The sequence below is a fragment of the Sylvia atricapilla genome, chromosome 5, assembly GCF_009819655.1.
Source record: "Sylvia atricapilla isolate bSylAtr1 chromosome 5, bSylAtr1.pri, whole genome shotgun sequence".
In the NCBI taxonomy this organism is placed as follows: Eukaryota; Metazoa; Chordata; class Aves; order Passeriformes; family Sylviidae; genus Sylvia; species Sylvia atricapilla.
Window position 1 is genome coordinate 69,228,272 of NC_089144.1, and position 25,167 is coordinate 69,253,438.

General features: G+C 43.1%; 1 protein-coding gene across 1 annotated transcript; it reads right to left on the bottom strand.

Annotated features, from left to right (window-relative positions):
- Nucleotides 1-13,702: 13,702 nt before the first annotated feature.
- RTCB (RNA 2',3'-cyclic phosphate and 5'-OH ligase) lies at nt 13,703-24,182 on the bottom strand. Its single transcript, XM_066320006.1, has 12 exons — nt 24,025-24,182; nt 23,856-23,934; nt 22,964-23,031; nt 21,707-21,806; nt 20,463-20,619; nt 19,684-19,840; nt 18,403-18,562; nt 17,862-18,037; nt 17,184-17,372; nt 16,595-16,705; nt 15,771-15,890; nt 13,703-14,736 (listed from the first exon to the last, which is right to left on the bottom strand). The coding sequence occupies exons 1-12, from the start codon at nt 24,115-24,117 to the stop codon at nt 14,629-14,631; spliced, it is 1,518 nt and encodes a 505-aa protein (XP_066176103.1). The 5' UTR covers nt 24,118-24,182; the 3' UTR covers nt 13,703-14,628.
- Nucleotides 24,183-25,167: the final 985 nt, after the last annotated feature.

Consider the following 25,167-nt stretch of genomic DNA (forward strand, 5'->3'; position numbering starts at 1 on the left):
AGGTATTTTCAATCTGTCAAAAGGACTTTAAATGTTTGCTGTATAAAACTTAAATGTGATTTGTAAACAAACCAATTATCTCTCGGGTTGCTTCAGCTGTGTTACTAAGCTTCCTTTGGACTGCTAAACTGGAGCAACATTTGCATTCTACTTTTCATTCAGCTTTTGTTTTGTTCTATTTTCTTTTGCCTTTCGCTTGAGACAGTCAAACCAGATAAATCCATTTCGGGAAATTCCCTTCCCCTTTCTCCTGCTTTGTCCAGTGGGTATTGCTCTCTGTTTTTCTTGACTGCTAACCTGAGATGTACTGCGCTGCAAACACTTGGACTGGGGAAGGTAAGATTTAGATAAAATATCTTTCCATAAATATTTCAGAAAACTCACAGAAATATTTCTATTTATGAAACAACAATTTTTCAAATAAAAACAAGGTTATATTTGGAAATTTATTTCTTTTAAAGCATCTTCTAAAGCAAAAGAAACATCTCATACTCTGGACACTGGCTATTTGGTGATTATTCTAAGGATGATTTTCTGGAAAATAAAGCTGGACACTCATTTCAATCGATGCTAGGAAGAGGAGAACAGAATTCTGTAAAACTGCATCTTCAAAATCAAAGCTTCACTCAAGATACTGAAAAAATGAAAGCCTTTTTCCTACTTTTCTGAAATCTGAGTTCATGGACAAAATAGTCTTGATTGTGTCTTTGGCAGGTCAGAAATTACAGAAATAAAACTTGTAGTGGTTAGACACTGGTGTGTACAGAAAGGGAAACATTGAATATAGCAGTTTACATCTGCATGAAAATGTAGGTATTTCTCCTTTTTCAAAGGACACAGCTTTTAAAATACCTCAAAATCTACGGAATACCTTTAATTTGGATTGCATCTACTGAAAATGAGATTTTCTCTCTAATTTGTTTTAAAATCTGACTTTCTCCAAGGCTTAAATCTCATTCTGAATATGGGGCAAATTCTTACCTATCCACTTTCCACACACCTTTCAAACTTTTGCTTTTTTTGGCCTTGTGTTGATGAAATGGTTTTGTACCTTTTTTTCTTTCCTTCATGTCATGTTGACTGAACACCTGAAAAAATACTCATGTATAAATAGGAACAAATACTGATCTAATACCTCCGAATGTGTCCATAACTTTCCTTTAAATAAAAAATGTGATTAATCCTGCCTGTGTCTTTTTTCACTTTTAATTGATAACAAGCAGGACAGCCCTGACTGCAGGAGCAGTAACTTTGCAGGAAAAAATAGAGAAAATGGAAAAGAAGAAAATATGAACTGCCACCTTTAAAACTGAATTTTTAATCTAGATTTTAAAATTTAGATAAGGAGCAGGCTTGTGTTTTGGGCATCTAATAAAAATTACTTGGTATAAAAATACTCTGCTGCTTTCTAGAAGACTGTTCTCAGCATCTGTACACTTTAAGCTCCTGTGTCCATGGCAGTCACAGGCCTTGTTCTTTACCCTTTACACAGGAGACAGCTCCATTTTCTAATGAATATTTTGTTTCACTGAGGGCTATTACTTTTGCAGAGGCTGTTTGCCAGACTCAGAAATCGAGGTTTAGTTGCCTGGACAGTTCAGATCTAGAGCCAATGCACTCATTTCTGAGCCCAGTGCTGTGGAGTGTTTGTATTTCTTACCCAAGAAAGAAGAGGACAACGAGGTTCAGGTCCAAATGTCTGATTGGGTTCCATTGTTTCTTGGCTATTCTTGTTTCCTTTGTGTTTCTCTACCTGCCTCTGCCTTTGACTCAGTTTTGAGATTTCTGGAAATGTGATGTTGCTGCTGGTAATTCTGTGAGTAAGCCTGCACTGCATTTTTCCCTCAAAGCAGAGATTAAATCTTTGTTATCTATAAAAAACTTACACTCCCTCCGAGTACCAGAGGCAAATTCTGTGAAGCACACTTCTTTGGAAAGCACTCTGAAGATGAAAAGCATCTTCATGATACAATGACAATAAACAGCTGAATCAAACCAAGCCATTAAAATTGCCAGAGTGACCATTACTTCCTGGGCAGGACATGTCAGATAAGGCCACAGATGAACTTTTAGGTCAGATTGCTATCACAGAGGCCTGACCCTGACAGATGAATATCCAGGAGCCTCAATCCTTGATTCCCAAACCTCAGAGAGATGGTGCACTGTGCCACCTTCTCCATGAGCAGCTGGCTGGAAAAGAGGATGAGGCTGTGACTCTGCCCTTTTCATCTCTGTGGTGAAATGTTCCTCAGTGTTCCCATCTAACAGAGTGGAAATTATCCCACCCTGGGGCTGTGCTTGGCCATCACTGCTTTAGGCTGGCTACTTCTTTTCAGATTATACATCTTTAACAGATCTGGAGATGTCCTTAAAATGCCTCCCAATCCAACCTCAATGCTGAAGATGCAAAAAACCAGGATGCCACATGTATTTTAATTTAATTTTATATTAAAAAAAATTCTGGCTGAAAAGGAAATTCTTTCTGTGGGAAAAATCTGTCACAGATTGAACCCCTCTCTTGAGGAAAGTTGTATGTTTTTATTTCTCACAGTTCCTGTTATTATGCAAACCTCTCGCACAATTTTAGCACAAGCAAGTAGAAAACAAGATTTCCTAAATACGGATTGGTGCTTTTGTCCAGGCATCCAGCAAAGGTTTAAAGTGAATGCCATATTTCAAAAGCTTTATTGAGCTCTTTCTGTCTAGACAAAGGGTTTTTCAAAGCTTCTAAAGTGTATCATTATCAGACTTTTAAAGCAGACAATGATCCAAACTTGTCACCATGAAAATAAAGTTTTAATAAAAATGTTGACCAGAAGAGTTCTCTCCACGTGGCACAATTACTATTTACAAGAAAGGTGAATGTTGCTATCTCTAGGCAACCATGCTACAGCTTTATCCAACCCTTGCACACCAAAAGCAGACACTTTAATCTTTCTCTCAAATCTGGCAAAAAAAAAGACATCTGAAATCTTCCCTCTGCTGCCATTAAATTACAAATCCATTTGCCTCTTGATATTATCAGCATTTTAAAGATATGTAATCTCAGCCTTAGTATTGCTTTTAATCCTCTAATAGCTATTTAGCTGATTTCTTTGTAAAAGCCCACCTACAGTCCTTTCATGTTATACTACCCAGTGTCAATAATGTGGCCAAAGAAAACCAGAAGGCACTATAGGAAAGTCATGTTCAGGCAGTAAACAATCAGGGCAAATTTATCTCACTGGAATAAATGAGCAGGGAATGTCCAGACACACCCACCCACACACACACACACACACACACACACAATATCTTTGAAAACATTTGTCTCCAGCATACTTAGGCAGGAGGCAAAACAAGATCCAAAACATTTTGAAGAGAGACTCTGAAGAGGTACCAACAGGAGAGCCCTGCTGAAGTAAGCTGAGGTAAGTGCAATAGCTGGGTAAAGCCTTAGTAAGCCTTTCCAAAATAGTCTAAGCAGATACAACTTCAGCATGTGCTTCTCACTAGTAACCCTGAGAGATGGCTACAGAGAAGAAATAAATTTTTTTCTAGGCAAATGGAGAGCAGCAGAATGGCAAGACTGCAGCTGCACCCAGATCTTCCATGAGGCTGTCATGGTACACACCTGGAAGCTCTGAGAACTCAAGAGGAGCAGCATTCTCCATTGACTTGAAGGTGTGCTTGTAAGTAAAAATCCACTATAAATGCTCACTCATATATTTCCCACATGATTCTTACATCATTCTTTTCTACCGTATTGTGACTATATCCACTAACAGAGCAGTGGAAAAGTTCTACAAGTTGCCTTTGCTTTCTGAGAGAACAAGTTAGAGGAGTGAAGACCCCCTTGAAAGTTTTGGAGACCCCCTCAGCTCACTTCTGATACGACTGGAGGTAGAGCTGTCAAAGACATGAAATTCCTACACGGTCCATGAGCACTGGTGGCTCCAGAGCAGAAAAGCATGCCAATGTAGAGTCCTTACAGAGGGGAAAGTTAACAGTGCCCATGTGATGGTTAGCCAGCCCACAGGCACCAGCCAGCTGTGAGCAGGCACACGTGCTTTGTGTTGCCTCTTGCCTGTTCTGCTGGGGCTAGTTAGAAAAAAAAATAAGTATTTTGAAGGTGGGTTTGTTTGGGTTTTTTTTTTCAGGAGGGGAAAGCTACACGAATGGTCTGTGGGAGGCTGAAAAGTTGAAAATGGGGGGAAGGTAGTGGGCAGTGAAGCCTTGGAGATTATACAGCACAAAGCCAAGCTAAGCTGCATTTACTGTGCTGCTCACAAAGCAGCTTGCTTGTCCCCATGATTTTGTTTTGATGTGGTGTGGTTCTGGGCATACACCGCAGATTTTTGTGTTCCAGGGCTATAAGATGTCAGCACTGAATCCTAACCAATCTCTTCCACCTGCACTGAAATCACAAAGAGAACAAGTAGTTACAAACAAATGGAATTTTCACATCTTTTCATGTATGCGCTTTACTGCAGCATTTTGCTATGGGAGGCTGCTCTCTTGATGTAGCTTTTTTAATGTAAAAAGCACTGAAGAAGTTCCAGGCTCAGCTGCAGACAAGTTATCCCAAGGGATCACTCATGCAGAGGTGATGTGTGCATCTCCACACCCAGAGGCGTTAAAGCACACTGGGGCTTCACCAGTGAAACTGATAATAAACTGTAATGCATAAATGAAATAAGCCAGAGGCACAAACACAGGAGTGTGTGTTGTGGTGTTTGTGCATGGGAAAAGGTGGAAGCATGGAAGAGGGGAGGGAGACAAGAAAGTGGTTTTGAGGTGCAGCGCATTGACTGATACCATATCAGCTGAAACAAGGGAAACAGGAACAAATCAGATATCACATCTTCGGGGAAGATTAATTCCGGTAAAATAAACCCAACCACCCCCCAAACTTAATCTATTTTCCTGCATCTCAGACACACCATATTTATTTACCTATCATCACTTCTTGTTCATCATTGCAAAATACCCCCAAGTGTATTTTTTTTCAAAGTGCTGAGCAGTTGTGAGCAGGCTGTGGTCTATTTGGGGAGCGAGGGGAAAATTGCAGTGCTCAGCCCACCTGCTGTTCAGGAGCCAAGTGGTAACCCCAGATTACTTCAGCCCTGAGCTTTGCCTCTGTTTCAGCAACAGCATGGCCCACCTTTTGCCTCTGTGCTGGGAACACCAGTAGATACTGCCCCACTGGAAAACACCACCAGATTGCCCCTGTAATGCTTTACCAGGAGCTGCTTGCATGGGTTTCTTGTCCCCTGTGTGAGTGGAAGCACCCAGGGCCCCTGTGCTTGTAGATAAATCTGCCCTTGCAAGTGAACCAGCTCTGGTATTGCAGTGCTACCAGCTATCCCATCCCATATCCTATCCCATATCCTATCCTACCCCTACCCCTTATGTCCCACTCCCTTATAGTTCAGTTAGAGTGAGGGTGGTGGGGACAAATAAACCTCTCTACCAGGCTGTCATGACAACGGTGCCACTGGCCACTTGCCTGTGAGCATTCTACTGCTGACTAATGCAGACCACTGCTGAAGCCAGGCAAAAAACCATGAAAAGCCCTGCCCTGTTTCCAATCTTGCCTCCTTCAGCCCCCCAACCCCAGCAGTGTGCTCCCAACACACCTGGGTAATGCTGCAGCCCTGGTTTGTGGCTGTGCAGATCCCGAGGGCCCTGTTCGGACAGATCAAAGCTGTCAGCATGACAAGCAATACAAATGCAAGGAATTTGCCTTTGTTTATGTGCAGCGTGCTCCATAGCTTTGCATTTTGCAGCCCTATGAAAGCTTTAAAATTTCCATTTAGATTAACAAGCCCATAAAGAATAAGGTTATTAAGTGGTGTTTACATTATCCTGTCTGAGAAGCTCATTCAGTTACCAGCTGGTTTGATTTTTACTAAAAGCAAGTTTCATCAGGGTGCTGAGTTGGAGCTGCATGTGTTGGGGGAGCTTGCTTTGAAAAGACAAACCAGCAGCAATGCCACCACCACCAAATAGCTGAATTGCTCTTTAGGACAACTGATCAGTGCCTTCAGAGGTGCATGAAATTAGTCGGCTCTGTGACTGAAAAACGAGTTGCATTTAAACATTTTTAAATTTACTTTTGACAAAAAACTTTGAGCATTTGTTAGTTTCTGCGAACTTTACTGGAATTTAACTGAGGTCACTGACTTAAGGAGCGCATTTATAGTCTCAGGATTATTTTTTTTCCCTATAACAAAGTCTGCTGGGGTCTCTGGCCAGACTTTCAATGTCTGAAGCAGGGCTTAAGAAGAGCATCTCTGAGAAAGCCACTGGTGAGTTTCCCACAGGGTTCTTGATTGCAAGAGATAAAGTAAGAGTGTAGGAATGAAGCTGGCACGCAGGTGTAGGCACAGACATGTGGGGCAAATGCCACAGAGCGCCCACAATAGCAAGCACCAGAGTCTGGAGAGCAGGGGGTTGGAGCATGGGGCAGTTGTCATCTGGTATAACCTGTGACTCAGGTGTGACAGTGGCAGCAGCAAACTGTGTCCAGGAATCATCAGCATGATATGTTTATTTCATACCTGAAGTTAAGTTTTACAGATCAAGAAAATTTTATTCTGTCAACCTGTAAATGAGTCCATTTTCAGTTTGGAAGAATAAAAGTGGAGATAATGTAAAAAGTATTTTTGCCTTGAGCCATGCCCTCAAAACAGAGGCCGTTTGGAGTTTATTTTTGTTTTCTGCAAGCATTCCCTTTTTTCAGCTAGCCCTGCTTTTAATATTGAGAAGAAAGTTCACGAGTGTATTCTCAAATATTGACAGTGACTTCATTGCAACAATTAGGAAAGTGACTCGGCATATCTGAAGGCTTAAGGCTTCCACCTGATAAAATGTGTGAATGGAAATTCATTAGACTTACTTGGAGAGGTTTAAGAAAAGGCAGTTTGTAGGGCAGAGTTAAAAAGAGTTCAAAAGGTTTGAAGAGTTGTTGAGATTTCTGGAAGATCACGTGCTAATTTTTAATGAGAGTCATTGGGATGGAGCTCTTTGGAGAATAGGTTTTATAGTGGAATTTCCAGTGCCTCTTCATTTCAGCCAGGTTTTAGATAAGAATATGTCTTGGTTTAGATAGACAGGTATCTGCCAGGGAAGATTGGAATTTCCCTTGGAAAGTAAGCCCCCCATCCTCCCCTTTTCCAAATTACTATAAATTTGCAATTAAAAGGCTGTCAGGCAAAGATTTTGGGAATAGGTATAGCAGTTCTTTACTAGGGATATTAAAAATACAAATGTTGTAGTACAAAAGAATAAGCAAGTAAACAAACAAATAAGAAATCCTAGAAAACTCTGAAAGAGTCAGAAATACAACTTGACGCCCTCTTGGTCAGGGTGTTGGAAACAGTCCAAGAGTTAAACCCTCCTGGAGCGGCAGATGTGGTCCTGTTGGAAGCAGCAATGATCCTGTGCAGCCAAGGGTCCAGAGATGGGTCCAGTCTTCCTTTGGAAGTCCCGTGGGAACACTGGATGTCTGGTGACACTTTCTACTCCTTTTTATCTAGGTGAAGATGGTTTGGCTCCTCCTCCCTGAGTAGAACATCTTTAAATAGTATGATGTAATGTGTCATGTCATTGGTGAGCTTTAATGGTCCATTAACAGAAGATATCCCCATGGGGGTAGTGGAACAATGAACAGAGATAAGCAACACTGCTCCACCCAGTTTTTAACAGCTGGGTTCTTATCAGAGAAGGCAGTTACCCTCTCCCTAACAGAAAAATAAAAAATCTCCCCAACTGTGTTTCGGCCACTTCTTTGTTTGAGTTAAGTACTCTTAAGTATCCAACACTAGATCTCCTTGGTAACTTATGAGGAAAAAATTCTTTAGAGTGAAAAAGGGACAAATGTAACCTCCAAGAGAATATTATAACACAAATGCTCCAAAGGGGAAGACTACCAGATAGGAGCATATTCCACCTGGTACATTATGGATGTAAGACAACACTTACATGGTTAAATTATATCCCTCCTGATACTTTCCTGTTTTTTTTTTATCCTAGATTCAGTGGAACAAACTCACCTCCTCATCAAAGATCTGGCAGCTCCCTTGGTGTTCTGAACCCTATCCAAATGATAATTACTCTTGTTTGAAATTGGGGAGCTGAGAAGTAGCCTCCAGCCACTCAACAAAGGCTCCTCCAGTGCTCTGAGGAGGCAGTGCTGACACTTCCCTTCTCCTTGTCTGCCTCCTACTGAAACACATTTGCAGAGTCTCCTGAAGCCTCTAAGGCTTTTCCAGAGATCTGGCGGAACCAGATCTCATGGAGTATCTCATGGAGTATCATCACATGCTAAGACAAAGAAACAACCCCACAGGCACAGTTAATGCAGACAAGCCTTAATGGCTTCTTTTTTCCTTCCCCCTTCAGTTGCAAATGTATAATTAATCTCAGTTCAAATTTACATGTTTGATCTATTTCCTTTAAGCTCCAGATGTGTTTAAAGGAAGGGGAAGACCCTGTGATTTGATCTCAAGTGTCTGGGATAGGCTCAGTGTTTACCTGGACAGATGCCCATGCCCAGAGCTGGTCAGGCGTGGAGAGCTCCCACCTTTCAGCCCTGGGGCAGCAGGGCAGTGGCTGAGGTGCTTCCCAAGCTGGGCTGCAGGAGCCCCTTCACTCCAAAAAACCATTTCCCCAGGGCTCCCATAAGCAGTGAGGACACCCACATCCAGGTGATCAGAACCTTCTGCAGACAAGAGCCAGAGCAGGAGCTGACCCTCCTGTGAACAGACCCTCTGAGCCCTCATTCCCACAGCGTAACAGAAATGAAAGGTGTAGGATTGAAGGATGTATCCACTTCAAACAGGGAAATTTCCATTTGAAGTGCTGTCTTGAGTCAAATCCTCCCCAGCAGCACTTTGTTCCCCTCACTAGTGTGTATCAATTTCTTCTGACAACAGTTTCATGGCTTCAGGATAAAAAAGCCCAACTCCATTGGTATTATATTTTACAACTACAGACGAACCACGGAGATTAAAATTCTTTGGCTGAGTCACCAAAGATGGGGAGGAGGGGAGATGGGTCCACCAGACACTGTGAAAGGTGGGTTGAAAACAAACCAAAGTGAATTCAGCCTTTCATCCCTGGTGGTGCCATAGAGGCAGGGGAGGATGGTGGGTGCAGGTGGCAAAGGCAGAGCTGAGGGGACACTGTCATGAGGGGCCCTGTGTGCTGGGCAGATGGACTCTGGCACTGATTCAGGGCTGGGGGCTCAGGGCTCTTCACTCTTTATATCACAACACTAAGGGCTTGTTCCTATGGCAAACATGAGTAGCTGAAGAACAAACTTTCCGGTTGATCCATCAGGCTTTTGTTTGGTTTTATTTTCCCACTGGAGCCAAAGGCCTCCCTTAAATGTTTTCTTCCCTGATGTGCAGTACTTTGGTTTGATCTTCAAAATTTCAAAGTTCTTCAGGTAGGACTGTTCGGTGTGAAGTAAAGTGAAATGAAACCCCATGTACTGACATGCACTGCTGAATGCTTCCTGTCTGAAAGCATCAGTCTAAAACCATCCCTTTCCTTGGTCCACCCTGAGAGAGCAACCTGATGCTCTCTCAGTTTCTGTCCCCTAGCACACGAAGATGCAAAAGCAAGGTGTCATGTTCAGCACCTCACACGGGCACAGAGGAATTTAGCCACTCACTAACACTGAAGTCAAGATGGGGGTCTGGCTCAGAGGCTCTGTGTTCTAACCAGAAGTCTATGAAAAAGTTATTCTTTTTGAATGAAAGTTATTCTTTTAGAATTTTGCAGTGACTACTTGAAACACTGAACAGCTTACATTCTCTCCTACTTCCAGTTTAGACTGTGACCGGAGAATGAACCCATCCCTCCAGTAGCACTGAAGCCTCAGGAAAAGACAGCATGCACTGAGCATGACACAGCTTAGGCCATGCTCCGCAGAGGGGTACCACTATGATCAGCAGCACTCATAGGAGCAGAAGGATTTGGTCCTGTTTAAGTACAGATTTGTACTTAAACAGGTAAGATGAATAAAAAGTGAGAATGAAGAAAGTGATTTTTATCCCTTTTTGCAAATAGGGCACCAAGGCATAGGAAGATGAAGTGACTTGGTAAAGACTGGAAAAGTCCATGATGGACTCAAATGTCTGAGCCTTAAGCTGAAATTTGCTTTCCAGGACCAGTCTGCTGCGGAGAATTCACTTTCTGCCAGAGAAGCAGGAGGAAAGGAGACAGCAATGATGCCTTTGGATGCTATTGATAATCATCAAATTGTTGAATTTCTGCCTGAGAGACAAGGAAGGGGATATTGGCACAAGCAAGGCTTTGTGTTTCTCTATCAAGATAAAACTTCTGCCTCATTCACTGCCCATTAATGGAAGAGCTCGTGGGGTCTGGCAGAGCAGCCAGCAGCCTGCACATCTCCTGAACTATCCTAAGGGGATTTATGAAGGCCTTGCTCAGGTCACCCCACAGCCCTGGGACTGAGGTGTGGGACAGGAGCAGTGCATAGCTCCTGGCACACCACACCTGTGAGCAGAGTTCTCCCTCCCTGTTCACCCCTCTGAGGCTTGACTGCCTCATGAAATGAAACAACCAGGATTTTTTTGATTTATTTTTATTTTTATTTTTTATTTTTTTAAGATTAAAAGCACAAACAGGTTACAATTCTTAAGGACCGAGAGCTGGATAACCAGGTGATTTCTTGGAATAAGCTCCAATACAAGGCTGACTCAAACACCTCAGCATGTGAGGGCATCCCAGCCTCTGTGTGTCTTTTACCAGGCTAGTAAATATTAAGTGCTGGCAGATGATTCCATTTCCCTTTCCTGGTCATAATCTCTGCAATTAAGACCAGTGATTATTTTGGTTTCTGAATTTATATACACAACAGGACTCAAAGCAGTCTCCTGGGGACTGGGAACAAGGGTGCAGCAAGATGAGGATGTGCTCAGCACTATGAAAGCCAGCAGCAGCAGCTCAGGCTGGGGATGGTTGGTTGCCTGAGGAGACCAAGCTGCCATTTCTGTACCCTGTGCTTTTCCACCTCACACACCACTCAGTATGATCCCCACCCTCCTGCTGCTACATATTGCAAACCCCACCAGAAACCACATAATTATTGGTGTTTTTGAGTGCCAGAAAGTTATCTTCTTCTTCCTCTCATGGTGCAGGGGACAAAGCACCTGTAGCCAGTATCTCTCTGGCTGGGCGCTGCAGAGCTCCTGCTTTTCCACTGTACACCTCCCACTGCCACCTTTCCAGACTGAAAACCAGAAGTGCTGGTGATCAAAATCCCTCGGGCTAGGACAGGGCTCAAAAGAGCAAAAGCAAATGCCAAGTACAGGCACGGCCTGCTGCTTTACTAAAGCTTTCCTGCAAGCCGGGAGCGTGCTGGCACACGCTGCAGGAGGGATATTGCTCTGTCTGATCACTTTGAAGGCTGGGGCAGTGGAGGGAGAGGAGAAGAGGCCAGTTAAGTGTGTTTATGTTTGAGAGGAACAAAGGAGAGCGGAGGACAGAGTGGAGGTGCCTGCGCCAGAGATGTGTCAGAGATCACTTTTTCCTCCTGGGCTAGAACACCAGCCTGGGACCACCAGCGTTGGAGGAAGTGGTGTGTGCAGAGCTGCATTTAAAGCAGGGAGAGGAAAGAGAAGAAGGAACAGAAGTCCCAAGAGACAGGATGATGGCAAAAGTGACACCAGGCTCCCAACACTTGAGGTGTGCAGTATGGTGCAAATACAGCATAGTAGCTTACCTTGCCGGGGTCTAGGTTCCCTTGGGAGAGGCTGAATTAGGCAATTTAGGTGCCTGGAGAACAAAGTCAAGGGAGGCCATCAGCTGCACCCCAGCTTTGCCATCTGTTATGACAAATGAAACACAGATGTCTCATTTGCAACACTGCTGAGAGGAACTGCCTTCCTGAGGGTCTCACACAGCCCAGGGGCCGAGTGCTGCCCCTTCCACCTGGCGCTGCACCCCACACACAGCACTCCCAGCTTGGGGCGCAATCTAAGGGCTGTCTGAAAGAGTCCCCAAAAGGCCAGCAATCCCTGAAGTGCAGTCTCAATGCAGACACCCTGTGCAAGCCAACAAACCCTCTGCTGCAGGCCACAGATGAGTCAATCAACTGGACTTAGGCAGGGAACAGGTGAGTTCCAGAGTGCCTCTGGTTGGACAGAAGCATGCAGCAACTCCAAGTGTAGATGTAGACTAGATCTAACTGTGGTACCCCAAGGAAAAAAGGCTCTAACACTCATTCATCAAGGCTTTCTCAGTGTTTTGGGAAGGAAAGTGCAGGTATTTCAACAGGTATTTCAGAGTTACCACTGATCTTCCATGGAAGCAGAGATGGTTCAATAATCACACTGGTTCTTTGGTGTTGCTGAAGTGCTCCTGTAGATCAACCTGTATTTCAGCACATGAATTTTAATACTGCATGCCTTCTCTACCGAACACTTTTTGCAATTTAGGTTTTAAAATGCAGAATAAAAGAAGTTGGTGGACAATCCTATTTGCAGAAAAAAAGACAGACTTGAACTGGAAAAAAAACTCAAAGAAAGAACTGGGAAACATCTTACATTTTTATATTTTTCCTTACTTTTTCAGGTGGTTAAGAAACCAGCACTTGACTTCATATAGCACAACATATAACCAAAATTAATATTAGCTTTGTAACAGGAAACCAAAATTGACTGGTCTTGCAGTCTTGAATGCTACTGCATAAACACTGATTATCAGAGGACTTACATCCCATGCATATGACAGCACCTCTCTGGTACTCAGGATTTCTGCTTGTAAAAAACTTAAAATTGTCCCTTAATGGTATGGGTAAGTAGAAGTTGAAAGGATAACTCTTTTTTGAAATACTTATTTTTTGTGAAATACTTATTTTTAAATGTGAACTTTTTAAAGATTCCCTTACATTCCACATTAAAGAAAATGAAATATTTACAGACAGAAGCTTCTGCAAGGAACGTAGACTTCTGCAGAAGATTTGAGACCAAATTTGAGAAATTTTTCTTTCAGTCACTGGAGGCTAATTCACATTTCTAGCTGAAACGATTCGTATTTTAAATTCAGCAAGTGTGTCTCAGACCTCTGAAATGGCAATCGGGAGCTGTTCCACTAGAGAAAGGAGAAGGAAACAAGAAGCTGCAGGTTCAGACCCACAAGAACTCACAGCAGCGCCTTTGAATACATAGGTGCTGCTTCTGAACCTGCACAAACACAGCATTTGAACCTAAGAAACCCGTAGAAACAAAGTGATTACGACAGCGAAATACCATTATGCCTTCTAAGATCCTGAACTTAAAGGGATGTTTCATCAAAAGGCACTGCAGTCCATCAATCACTATCTGCTCCCGTTACAGGAGTCCTTGGCAGGACTCCACTCTTGCTTTGGGGTGTTGATTCCCTGCAGCCGCCCTCTTGTGCCGGCATCCAGCCTTGCAGGCAGGTGTGATCCCTGTCCAGGGAGGCGGGCCCAGCACGGCCGGCAAGGACAAGTCACAGCCATCACACTCCTGTCATAACCGGGCTGGGAAAACGGCACTGCATCGCCCTTCCTTGTAGCCTGCAAAAATTCTGCCATCTGCACATCCTTTGCAAGATCCATCATCTGAAGTCACAGAACACAATGCGTTTCAAACTTGTATATGGCTAAAATGTCTGTTGTCTGCTTTTAAGTACATGGAATAAACATGACACATACACTGCTGCATCCATCTTCCCATTTTATTGTAATCCCCCAGAATGATCCAGTGGGAATGGTCAGCTTCCCCTCCAGTCTTGGTTAATGAATGTAAAAGAAACACTGTAAGCCCCATCACATTGGGCCTGACTCTGAAATTTGGCTCCCTTAAATCACAGCTGCACGAAACAGTGAGCAGCATTACCCAATCCAACTTTCTCATGCTTTCTAAAATGTTGGATTAGCACATCTCTAAGTTAAGTTACAACTTTTACTAGGCAAACAAAACCTCTCAAGGCTACTCAGTTATACTCAGCTTTTCCAAAAGACCGTGGATAGCCCACTTGTCCTGAGCCAAGTCCACCAGGTGCTGTATTAAATGGGAGAGGCTGGGGTAAGACTGTGTCCCCAAGCTTAACTAGCCCCTCTCAACCTGAGCAGAAGACTGCTCCCAACTCTGCCACAAAACATGCAACAGTACAGACTATGCATAAAACTACCTGCAAACAGGACATCCTCTCCCTGCCTACAAGTGCAATACCCTATCAGAGTATTTCCATATGCAGGAAAAGCTCCAGGCACTCAGGTGTGGTGACAGCAAGTCTGGTTCATACATCACCTTCACTGATGGAGATGGTCTTGCAGCACAGCACTTAGTGACAACTCAGGCAAGTCTGAAGTCCTGCCCAAGCAGGAAAATGGAGAAAGGACTGCATATAAAACCCAAGACTTACTTATTTCTTTGCCCTGTCCTCACAAGAAAAGAACGCCATGTAACAAGGAGGAGAGGCATTAATTATGGCTAGGAGTGGTTAAAAATAGGTGTATCCTCAGCTGTTGTGTTTCCAGAACAGGAATGTGATATTTGAGCATCCTACAGAGTCCAAGAGGTGTGGGAAGATGGTAATTCTAGTCAGTTTTTGTAAGGCCTAGAGACATCAGAGTGTTGCTGGTTCCTAGCCTTTTATAACAGCAATAGGTCTCAGTTTAATGGCTTTCTTGCTGATGCCAGCTTCGTGGCAGGTGTTAACCACATCAGTTACGTTCTTGTAAGACTCTGGTGCCTGGAGGGGAAAAGAAAAAGATCAAACTGTAAGCAACCCACAGTCACAGGAAGTCAGGTGTAGGCTTTTGAAATCCACTCTTCACAAAAATAACCATATAAATGAATGTAGAGTGCAGAAGTAGGTGAACATATTGAGAATCTGTCCACCTTATGTATCTAAGAAATCTGCAAGACACTTAGTTTTCCAAATAAGCTCTCATCATATTTCAGATAAAATATTAGCTATTTTAATCCAGTTTTTCAGATAATCTGTGCCCCAGCACGTGAGAATGTCAAGCCTCATCATCTAGTAAGAAGTGACTCCAACTTCTTTAAAGGTAACCCTTTAAGTTTTATCTTCACTGCCCCTTAGTGACAGTAGTCAAGGTTTAACTCTAGAGCTTCCCCCTCTGGCCCCTACTTGAAGCTGCTCTTAAATAGAGACTTTAATGTGATCAATATGTTCGTGTAACACCAACACCCAGAAAAGCATAGTACCAAATGATCAACACTTTTTTGAGTGAGGCTGTGAACAAAAAAGGCATGCTCATGTTAATGCAGAGGAACTGGAAGTCATAATATTCAAAGTTTTCTGACCATTCACAGTTCTCTTCTTGAGCAAATATGGGAGTTCATCTTAAAAGAGGATCTTTCAAGCTGCTACTAATCTACATGAAAGCTGCAGTGTAAGGCAAATTTGAAGCAGGGAGAACATAATGCAAGAAGAAAATCCATAAAACATAGCTACTTTTGTAGATGCTCACACAAAGATAGCAATTATCCCTATCACCAGGCAGAAGAGGAAAACACATACCCCCCAAAACATGTCAATCAGGCATCTCCCCTTTCAGCATGCTTTTAGGATAGAGAACACTTCATATAATTTTCAAAAAAATTTGACAGCTCTATCAAAAATCACACAAGCTGCATATTTAGAGTACTGGCAATTGCTTAACAGTTCAAAAAATAAAAACAAACACAGGCCAAGGAGGGTCATTCAGCCAGGAAGCAAGATCCCCTTTTCCTTCTAAGATAATGAAGTACTAAACTCACTTCTTCCATGACCAGTTTGGGAGAGGCAACACGGATGGCAATGCCCATGTCAGCCAACTTGTCCAGTACGTCCTGGAAGTCCAAGTTACGTCGAGATTTCGCTCGAGACAGTGCACGACCCTAGGCCACAACAGTTTTGTTAGTTCTATTTTTTTGTAGCCGTTTGGAAAAACAAAACTTTCTTATCAAAAAAAGCCATTATTGCATTACAAGCAAACACAGAATGACTGAGAGCACAGACCACAGTAAACCTCAATACTGGGAATTAATTTTGCCTTCAGGTCACAGGCTCCTGCAAAATCACCCACCAGGTATGGTATCTAGGAAAGTTTCATTTGTATAACACACTTGTCTGCAAATGTGTTTTTACCCAAACCAAACAGTGTTCAGGACTTGGAATTCACTGGAAGATACTTCTCTTCCTCAATGACTATCTCACACTATAAACAACAGGGGAGAAAATACTTTCTTTTAACTACTGAGGAGTTCTATATAGACAGCCTCAGCATAGTTAATCCCTCCCATTAGCTCAGAGATATCAGAATTGGGTAAAAGGAGCTTATTCTCCACATCTTCATCCTAACATCTGCCTTATAAAAAGCAGTATCCCCTAGATTTTCTGCAGAAGTAGTCACAACTACTCAGTTAGGGACAAAGACTTCTACCTTGCAGTTCTCCTGGGCAGGGACTACTGGCAAGGCTACTCTCTTACTTGTATGACCAACAGATGAATTACACATTGGATGATGACCCTTCAACAACGTTGTTCTCTTTGGGATGACAGTCTCACCCCAACCCCTCCCTGAAACAACTTCTTAACTTACAGCTCCATGGCAAGTAGTTCCAAAGGTCTCAGTCATGCCTTGCTCTGTGCCAGTGAGGACATAGCTACAGGTGCCCATTGTGCCCCCAATCAAAACGGGCTGTCCAGTCAGCTGTGGATGCAAAGCATTCATTCGTAAGAAAAAGCTGAAAAAACTCATTCTTAATAAAAGTCTGAGAGGAACTGTATCTCCAGAAAAGGAGGTCAGATTAATATTCCTTGAGAGCATCCCTGGTTGTCTGGAATCAAGGATTCTAGAAAACTAAGTGTACTGAAAGATGTAGACCAGTAGATCAAAAGTCTTGTGTCCAACAGACAGACATGGCAAACCACTGAATCCTGCCCTTGGCATAAAGCACTTCTTCTTTCCTTTCATGTTCTTCCAACCATTTTGGGTGTGGAGCAAAAGGAGGAGCTCAGTGTCACAAAGATCTAACACACACACACAAGCTGAATATTGTCATCCCACCAGGGTTCCAGTGCTGTAACCTTAAAAAATGAACTCACAGCATTTAGGTATCTGTTAGGGACCTTAAAATTGTCTGATTAATCCTGAACTTTCTATTTCCTTCTCCCAAAGCTAAACTTACTTGATAATCAACAGCAATAAGAGGATGGTGAGGAGGGAAGGCCCTGGTTGATCCCTTTCTGTGCACCAGCAGAGTCCGCTCCTTTCCATCCACGACGTGCTGTTCCACTTTGGCAATGTTGTGAGACACATCGTAGATAACGTGCATGTCAAGGTCATCTGGGGTTGTGTTGAAGACTTTGGCGAAGGCCTAAAAAGAGAGCAAATCAGGATGTGAGATACAAGATCATCATAATTCAGCCACAGTGGAACTGAATACAACACTGCTAAGAATGACAGAATTGGACTGCATAGATTGTTTCTCTGCCCACTGGCAGCTTCCCGTTGTAATTCAGTCAGATATCAATCAGGCAAATTTGTGCAACTCTGAAAAGCTGACTTTAGCAACAAAAACACCCAACTTTAGTAACAAACCCCCCAGTTTTCTTGTATCCTCCTTTTCCAGCTCAAGGCATTTTCAGAAACACTGCTTAACTGGCTTCTGCCAAGTACAATCCAGTGATGTTGAGAAGTTTTAAGCAGATTGTCGTGACTGCAGCTTTGTGTAAGTCTCTCCAGAAAAAAGACAGTTTAAGAAACATAAAAATGAAATTAAGTTAAATAGTGCAACTACTCTTTGTTCTTTATGTCAGTGATGAAGCAGCAAAAATATCTGCATCAGAGACAACTCTGCTCCTACCTGTCGTGTTAGGAAAGTCATGGAAGAGCGGTTAACCCAGGCATAGTTGCCAGCAGCTGCCATTCCCTTCAAGTAATCCTGTCCCTCTGCAGAGGCAATCCTGGCACATGCCAACTGGCGATCATTCACTATGATTTTGTCCCGTTTCATAGCTTTTTCCATAGCCACCAGTGCATCTGGGAAATGAACACAGTAAGTCAACATAAATACAGTATTTACAAAAAGAAAAACAGTAAGTCAAAGTGACTTCTCTATTTTGCTGCAATCTTTGAGATTAACATGGGTATCTGTAATTTATATTCTAAAACTGAACTCATCTGTCCAGTGGTCAAGCCCAAGGCCATTTCTCAAATGCAAAAGCAAGTCTGTGGCAGAATGTTATCAATTGTTTGCAAACAGGTAACACCAAATCAGGCAATTCAAGATGCTCTTACCAACAGCACTCTCCGAAATACTTTTTGGTGCTGGAGTTTGCTGTCAGTGACAAGACCATGCTGAGGAGTTTGCCTCACTCCAGGTAGCTAGACCAGTCAGATCATACCTGTGGCAACCTGGTGGCCTAGCCCTCTGCTTCCACTGTGGATCATCACGCACACCTGCCCTTTGTGGTCAATGCCCATTTTCTTGGCAGCATACTCGTTGTAAATCTCATCCACCACCTGGATCTCGGCATAATGATTTCCAGCTCCCAGGGTCCCCAGCTGCCAATCACAAGACACTGATCAGACAGGGCAGGGAAAGCAGCCTCTGGGAGAACAGGGGAGAGCTATGGCAACAAGAGATAGGGCACACTGCTACAGCAAGGCTTTGGATTTTAGAAAGAGTTTTTGGGGAAAAAAGATCCCCATGTAAACCAGAAGGAAGTCGAACACAGTAGCATCACCACTTTCCTTTTTGTTCAAATTTGTAACTACCTGTGCTGTTGGAACAAGACTGCAATTAAACAAAAGGAGACAGGATCTACAACAGACTGTGCTGCCACTGTTTTCCAACTTACTTTGGCCAGGATGGGAAGAGTATAGAGTACTGTGACTTCATCTTCAGTTTGTACAAACAAAGCAGGCAGTCTTGGTTATATACTACACTTGGTTATAACTCCACAAAGAAGTTACAACATCTTGTTAATTAGGTACTTAAAACTTTTCAGTAGATTAAGACAATCCATTTACAAGTCCCATTTTTTCAACTCTGTAACAGATGATTGCATATTTGCCAGGCAAATGTGAAAACTGGGGACATAATGTTATTTTGAGGTTAAAATGCCGTAATTTTGTCCCACCCCAATTAATAAATAATAATATCAATTAATATCAAGAATATACAAGAAAGCTTTACAAATGTACCATTAGTATAGGCATCTCAAATTATTTCACACAGCGCAGTGAGACACTAGAAATACAAAAATGAAATCCAATTCTTAAACTGTGATTCAGTTATGAGCTAGTCCCATTTATTTTTGTATCTTTTCTTGTCCCGCTATTAACTTGCTGAGCAAACACGGGCAAAGTTGAACATTAACTTGCCTGTCTCTCCAAAACAAAATACATCTGGATGTGTAAATATCACCCAACATAACTTCCACTACTCGGTGTTAACAGATGAAAACCTGATGGCCCCAAGGACCTTGGGTACACGCAGTATTCTTCTCCTCTGCTGCAATTCTGTCTAGATTATTCAGAACTGACCTCACCATCTCACCTTTCCCCTTGCCCAGAAATGCTAGACAGAGTTTCAAAAGAAGACACTGAATTAGAGAACTATTCTCTAACCTTTACATTTGAACCCTGGGAGCACATACAGCCCTCCTGAAATATAACATTACCTGAGGCAGGCCCCTTTTCTTTGCCCTTGAAGAGACTTTGTTGGGGTCAGCCTGCAGCATTCTTCCATATTCCTCACAGTGCTCCTTGTCCTCTGCCCAGGCATAGCCCTCTCGGAGAGACCAGTCCACACCCATCTCCAGTGCCTCTTCCAAATCCCTACAATTACCAAACACCTACATAAGATGATTATCCTTGGATATACTCAAAACTCCACTGGATATGGCCTTGAACAACTTGACGCAATTTTTCTGTAAGACTTACCTTTAGATTTAGATACTTCCTGCAAGGAGTTGGACGAGATGACCTCAAAAGATTTATTCTTTTGAGATCATTCTGAATTATTCGATTATGTTATGCTCAGCCCCCAACTCTCCTAAGAACAAGTCCAGCTTCTTAATACTCCATGAAAATCAAGCTCTGCAGATATATTAACTTCTGGTATGTCATCACTTTTTCCTCTTTGCTGGGGGGAAAATATCCTATTTTCTATCTATAATCCTATCTCTCATCCCTTTCAAAAGAGACCTTTATTATTCATGGAAGTTTTCTGTCAGAAGAAATGAGAACCCAGCAAGAACCTTTAAGGGGATTAAATGGGGGAAGAAAGAGCTGACTGTGCATTGATGATTATGTCAGTCCTGTAAAGCACATATGCAAAAGAATAGAAGGCATTTTAGAATTACTTCTCCTTTCTTAAGTCGCCCACTGACGAATCTTGCATCAAAAAACAAACAGAAGTGTCTCCTCTAGTGATGTGTGCACAAAGTCATTCTCTTACTTGGCATTCATGGGGATGACACCTTTGGAGCCGACACCAACAGGAATGTGGTCAAACATAGCCTGGGCAAGCTGTTCTTTCACAGGCTGCACATCACTTTCATCCAAATTTGTCCGCAGCAAGCGGACACCACAGTTGATGTCAAAGCCGACACCACCTACAAGAGGAGAAAAAGCCGTGTCAGGGAGTGTGTACTGAAGGCTGTAATCTCACTCCTTTTCTTGTGACACAATGCTGGGGGAAACAAACCTCATGAAGCGTCGTTTTAGCAGATATACATGAAGCCTCAGACTTCAAGACATAGCTGTGCAATTGCCTACAGAGCTCTGGGTTTACAAAGTTACTCCAGCAAGTTGACAAAGAGAAGCGGATGCAATTATAGAACACACAGGCCATAGAAAGTAGAGAGAATGTTCCTGTTCTGCTGGCTAAGGTCAGAAGAAAAGTGACAGATCTTAGAATGGCTCCCTGATGCAAAATGTTCTTGAAAGCAATCCCCAAAAATAAGTTTGTTTTTGAATCTTCACTGGAATAAATAAAAAATAGTTATAAGAATTAATGAACACTTACAAGGAATAATAAACTTCAGTTCTTGGTGTTTTGCTTAACTCTTACTATTTATAATGATAAAATCTATAAGGCAACACCAAATGTGAAAGATAGTCATGCTACCTTTAGTACGAAGATTCTGGTGTTACTAATGTTAGAGGTGAGATACCAAACTAAGAGACCTTGGGTCTGAGTCAATCAGGAACACTTGAACTAATCAAAGCAAAACTGAAACATGAGTATCATGTTTCATGACAACCACACAAGCTTCAATTTGTCAGTAACTGAAGATCTGGGTGTTTACTGAAAAGACAGACATACTGTAAGCTCATGTTTTAAGTATAAAAATATTCTCAAAAGATGTTTTCAAGCTACTCAAAGAAACTAGTCAGTTCTTTATCAATCTGGTGAAACTCTAGGGTCAAAGACTTCAAAACTGTGGGATATTGTAAGTCCAAGCTGCAAACACAAGGGCAATTCTCCCTGTACTGTTTAGCTGTTCTCAGTGTAACTACCTGCTCTACAAAGAATAAAGATTCTAAGTGCAAGAATTAAGCACCTCTTAACCCCCTATAATTCTCATATTTTTTGCTTTGTTTCTGAATGTAAAGTACTGTAAAGTCCTGCCATTTTAAAAAGCATTTTTATGCCACTCCAGATATTTCTCAGAGCAGGTTTAAGTTAGTCATCCTTACCTGGTGAAACCACTGCTTCAGGATCACTCATATCAAAGGCAGCCATGTTGCCAATAGCAAATCCATAACCAGAATGGACATCTGGAAGGCCTATTGATCTCTGAAATGCAATTTGAAAGCTTCATGAAACTTGATGCAGAGTTGCCTTGGTTATATACTTTGCCTTGCAGCAGTGGTTGTCACACTTGCCAAAAATATACCAAAAAGAGAATGGATGTTCAGATGTAGGTGGAGTGAACACCTCAACTCGGATGAGGATCTAATGTCCTGCACTTACAGGACATTCAAATAAAGCAGAGAGCAGATCTCTGAAGCAAACACCTTGTAACACCCAGAACACTGAACTGGGTCAGAAATTTAATTTTTTCAATATCTATTCAAGTGCTACCACACTGAAGTAAACAGTACTTTTGAATGGGATTATTTGCTTCTTCTGCCTCTCCTTACCATCATCAAGAAATCATTGGTTTGGAAATAAAAATGAAGATCTGAATATGTACATGATTGTAGCATCTCTTCTACAAACTACCAGCCAAAATTCCCATTTTAGCAGGTTGTTACTATTCTACCATACTCCATTTTGGCGTGACCCCTAAGGCAATTAACAGCATGATAGTCTACCTTTTACTGCATCCATAAATTCAAAACCTCTGCCAAAAGAGACAAGTAAAAAAACCCTGTTATTTATTCCTTATTAATATATGCAATATTGAATGTGAAAAGGATCATTTCCACATCGTACTTTACACTTCTTGAAAAGAGTCACAGGTAAGCATTTTCCTCCTGCATCACTCTATCTGATGCTTTGCTTCCAAAAAGGCACAGGATGAGGGAAGGCAGTGTTGAGTTCATGTGAAGGCTCACTACTCACACGAGGCAATTAGCAACAATACAGACAGACAACAGTACCACCTCCTGCTCTCTCCACATTTCTCCACGTATTTCAGAGCAGAGGCAATTCAAAAGCAACAAGTGGCTGGTATGAATAGTGGGGAAAAGTGGCTCAAGAAGCTGAAACAGCATGAAAAGCTATATCTCAAAAGACAAGGAATGAAACAAGTAGCTACTTCCCTTTCTGACAACTCAGTTTTACAGCCTGTAAGCACTCCTTACTCAGACACAGGCTCCTAACACACAAACTGCCTTGAGAAGAACTTTGGCCCATACTTCTTCTCATGAGAGAGCTCCCACTTGGAATGCAATAATCTCAGGCAAACAGGGACAGAAAAAGAGCAGATTTTCAAAGCAGATACTCACGTGAACAATTCCAGGCAATGCAGCCACATTCCCAATCTGTTTCATAGCAGGCAAGAAGCCACCCGCACCTGAAAAAGATTTTTTAAAAAGTAATCTGATAATTTACCATGATAATCACAATGAAACACCTTCTAAAGAGGCTGTTGAAAGCACTGTCAAAAAAGTCAGCCACTGAGAAGACTTCTAATCTGATATAAAAAGCCTGGCATTGGTGCACAAACTGCAGCTTCATTAAACGCAGTGTCTATCACTGAAGACCAACTTCTGTATTTGTAACCAATAGCGTGGGGTCCGTGCTAACAAGAGCAGCGTGCTCCCTCCAGCCCAGCTGGCAGCTGGGATCCAGCCCTGCACCCCGGCTCCACAGACAACAGGGTGGTACCTCCCGCAGTAAACTCCTGAGAGCGGCATTCAGGGAACACTCCCGAGCACACAGCGCAGCCGGGCTCGCCCGCCAGAGCTCGGCACAAGCTACGCCACAGCTACCGATGAGCGCCTGTGCCGCTCCCCGGGCTGCCGCGGCACGCACGGCGGGGTAACTCGCTCCAGACCCACCCCGCGGCTCGGGAAGGGACATGCGGGACCGCCCTGGGCAGAGCACACGGCCTCTTCGCCCAGGCAAGCGGTGACAGGACAAGAGAAGTGTCTTAAGCTGTGCCAGGAGAGGTTTAGGTTGAACATTAGGAGAAGTTTCTTCGCGGAAAAGGTGAAGAAATTCCACACATTGGACTGGGCTGCCTAGGGAGGTGGTGGAGCCACTGTGCCTGTAATCGTTCAAGGAAAGGATGGACGTGGCACACAGTGCCATGGCAGTGTTCGGTCCCCGGCTGGACTCGATTCTGTGTCACCCCGTGGATCAGGGGGTCTCCATCCCGCTCTCCGCCGGACCCACCTCCGCCGCGGCAGGCATTGCGCAGCTCCTCGAACATCAGCTTCTCAAGCGGGTCGTTCACGTAGAAAACGCCCTCCACCTGCGGGGAGAGCCATCAGGTACTCGGCTTTGCCCAGGCCGCCCCGACCCCGCGCCCCTTCCCGCGACACCCAGGCCCCTTCCCACGCACACGCATGTTCGGCACGAAGCCCTTCTTGATCCGCCAGCAGTTCTTGTCAATCTTGTCCAGGTACTGCAGCTCATCGTTGTAGCTGCGGCTCATGGCGACGGCGCTCCCAATCAGCGGCTCCCGACGGCAGCGCCGGCCGGCGGCAGGAAGTGACGCAGGCCCGCCACAGCAGCAGCGGACGGGAGCCGCCGAGGCTCAAACCTCCTCGTTCGGCCCTGCCTCCTGCCGCCTCCAGCCGTCCCTCAGCTCCGCACAGGCAAAAGCTGCCTGGTATGAGGGAAGTAAAGAACAATTTAAAACAACCTTTGCGTTTTCTTTCCTGACTCGTGTTTTGTGCTTAACAAGGATTTTAGGAGCCTCTGCAAAGAAAAACTTCAGAGAAACTGGAAATTGATTTGTTAAAAAAATATGGATATTGATCTAATACCGATATCCAACTCTGACGGACAAAGACTCTCTAACAGGTTGAAGTTACAAAGTGTGTGTTTATTACGCCGGGCAGCGTGCGGGATAGCTCCCAAATACACACCACAATTTACAGATGATCACAGGGTCTTTTTATGTACAAAAGTGTTGAATACCCAAAACACAAATGCATATTCATGACTCTGGTCCATCCTATTCCCTGCTTCGTATGGTAATTAGCCAAAAAGCAATTAAGCATGGGTAGTTTGTTCTTTGAAATGGGTCGGTGGTCCTTCTTATGGGGTGTGGTCTCAAAATGATGAAGTAAGATGCGTCTTCCTCGCTTTGACTTTTTAACCTTTTGGTGTTGGTGACACCTGGATCCTGTTTCTCAAGACTATCTGATTTATGATCACATTGTGTTCTTGGAGTCTATTGATTAAGTTGACAGGTCTCCTGATTTATCGGTTCCTTAAATCCGGCTTATGTTAAAAAAAGGGACGTTTACCTCAACAATGTCTAGTTAGTAAAAGGGAAGTCTACATCAGCAATGTCTAGTTTAACTGAAGTCCTTTATTCTTCAAAATGTAAAGGGAAGTCTACGTCAGCAATGTCTAGTTTAACTAAAGTCCTTTATTCTTTAAAATTAATATCTCAAAATAACTTTGAGAAGTTGTTAGACAAGTGGATAAATGCAGCAGGCTTGCTTACTCATTTTCTGGGCATTCATTTGTCAGC

Excerpts from the sequence above, each read along its gene's own strand:
- RTCB (XM_066320006.1), bottom strand. The coding sequence starts at position 24,117 with ATGAGCCGCAGCTACAACGATGAGCTGCAGTACCTGGACAAGATTGAC. Across the intron at positions 23,935-24,024 it reads GCTTCGTGCCGAACATGCGT|GTGGAGGGCGTTTTCTACGT; the intron begins GTGCGTGGGAAG and ends CTCTCCCCGCAG. Across the intron at positions 17,373-17,861 it reads TGACTTTCCTAACACGACAG|GCCTTCGCCAAAGTCTTCAA; the intron begins GTAGGAGCAGAG and ends CTCTCTTTTTAG.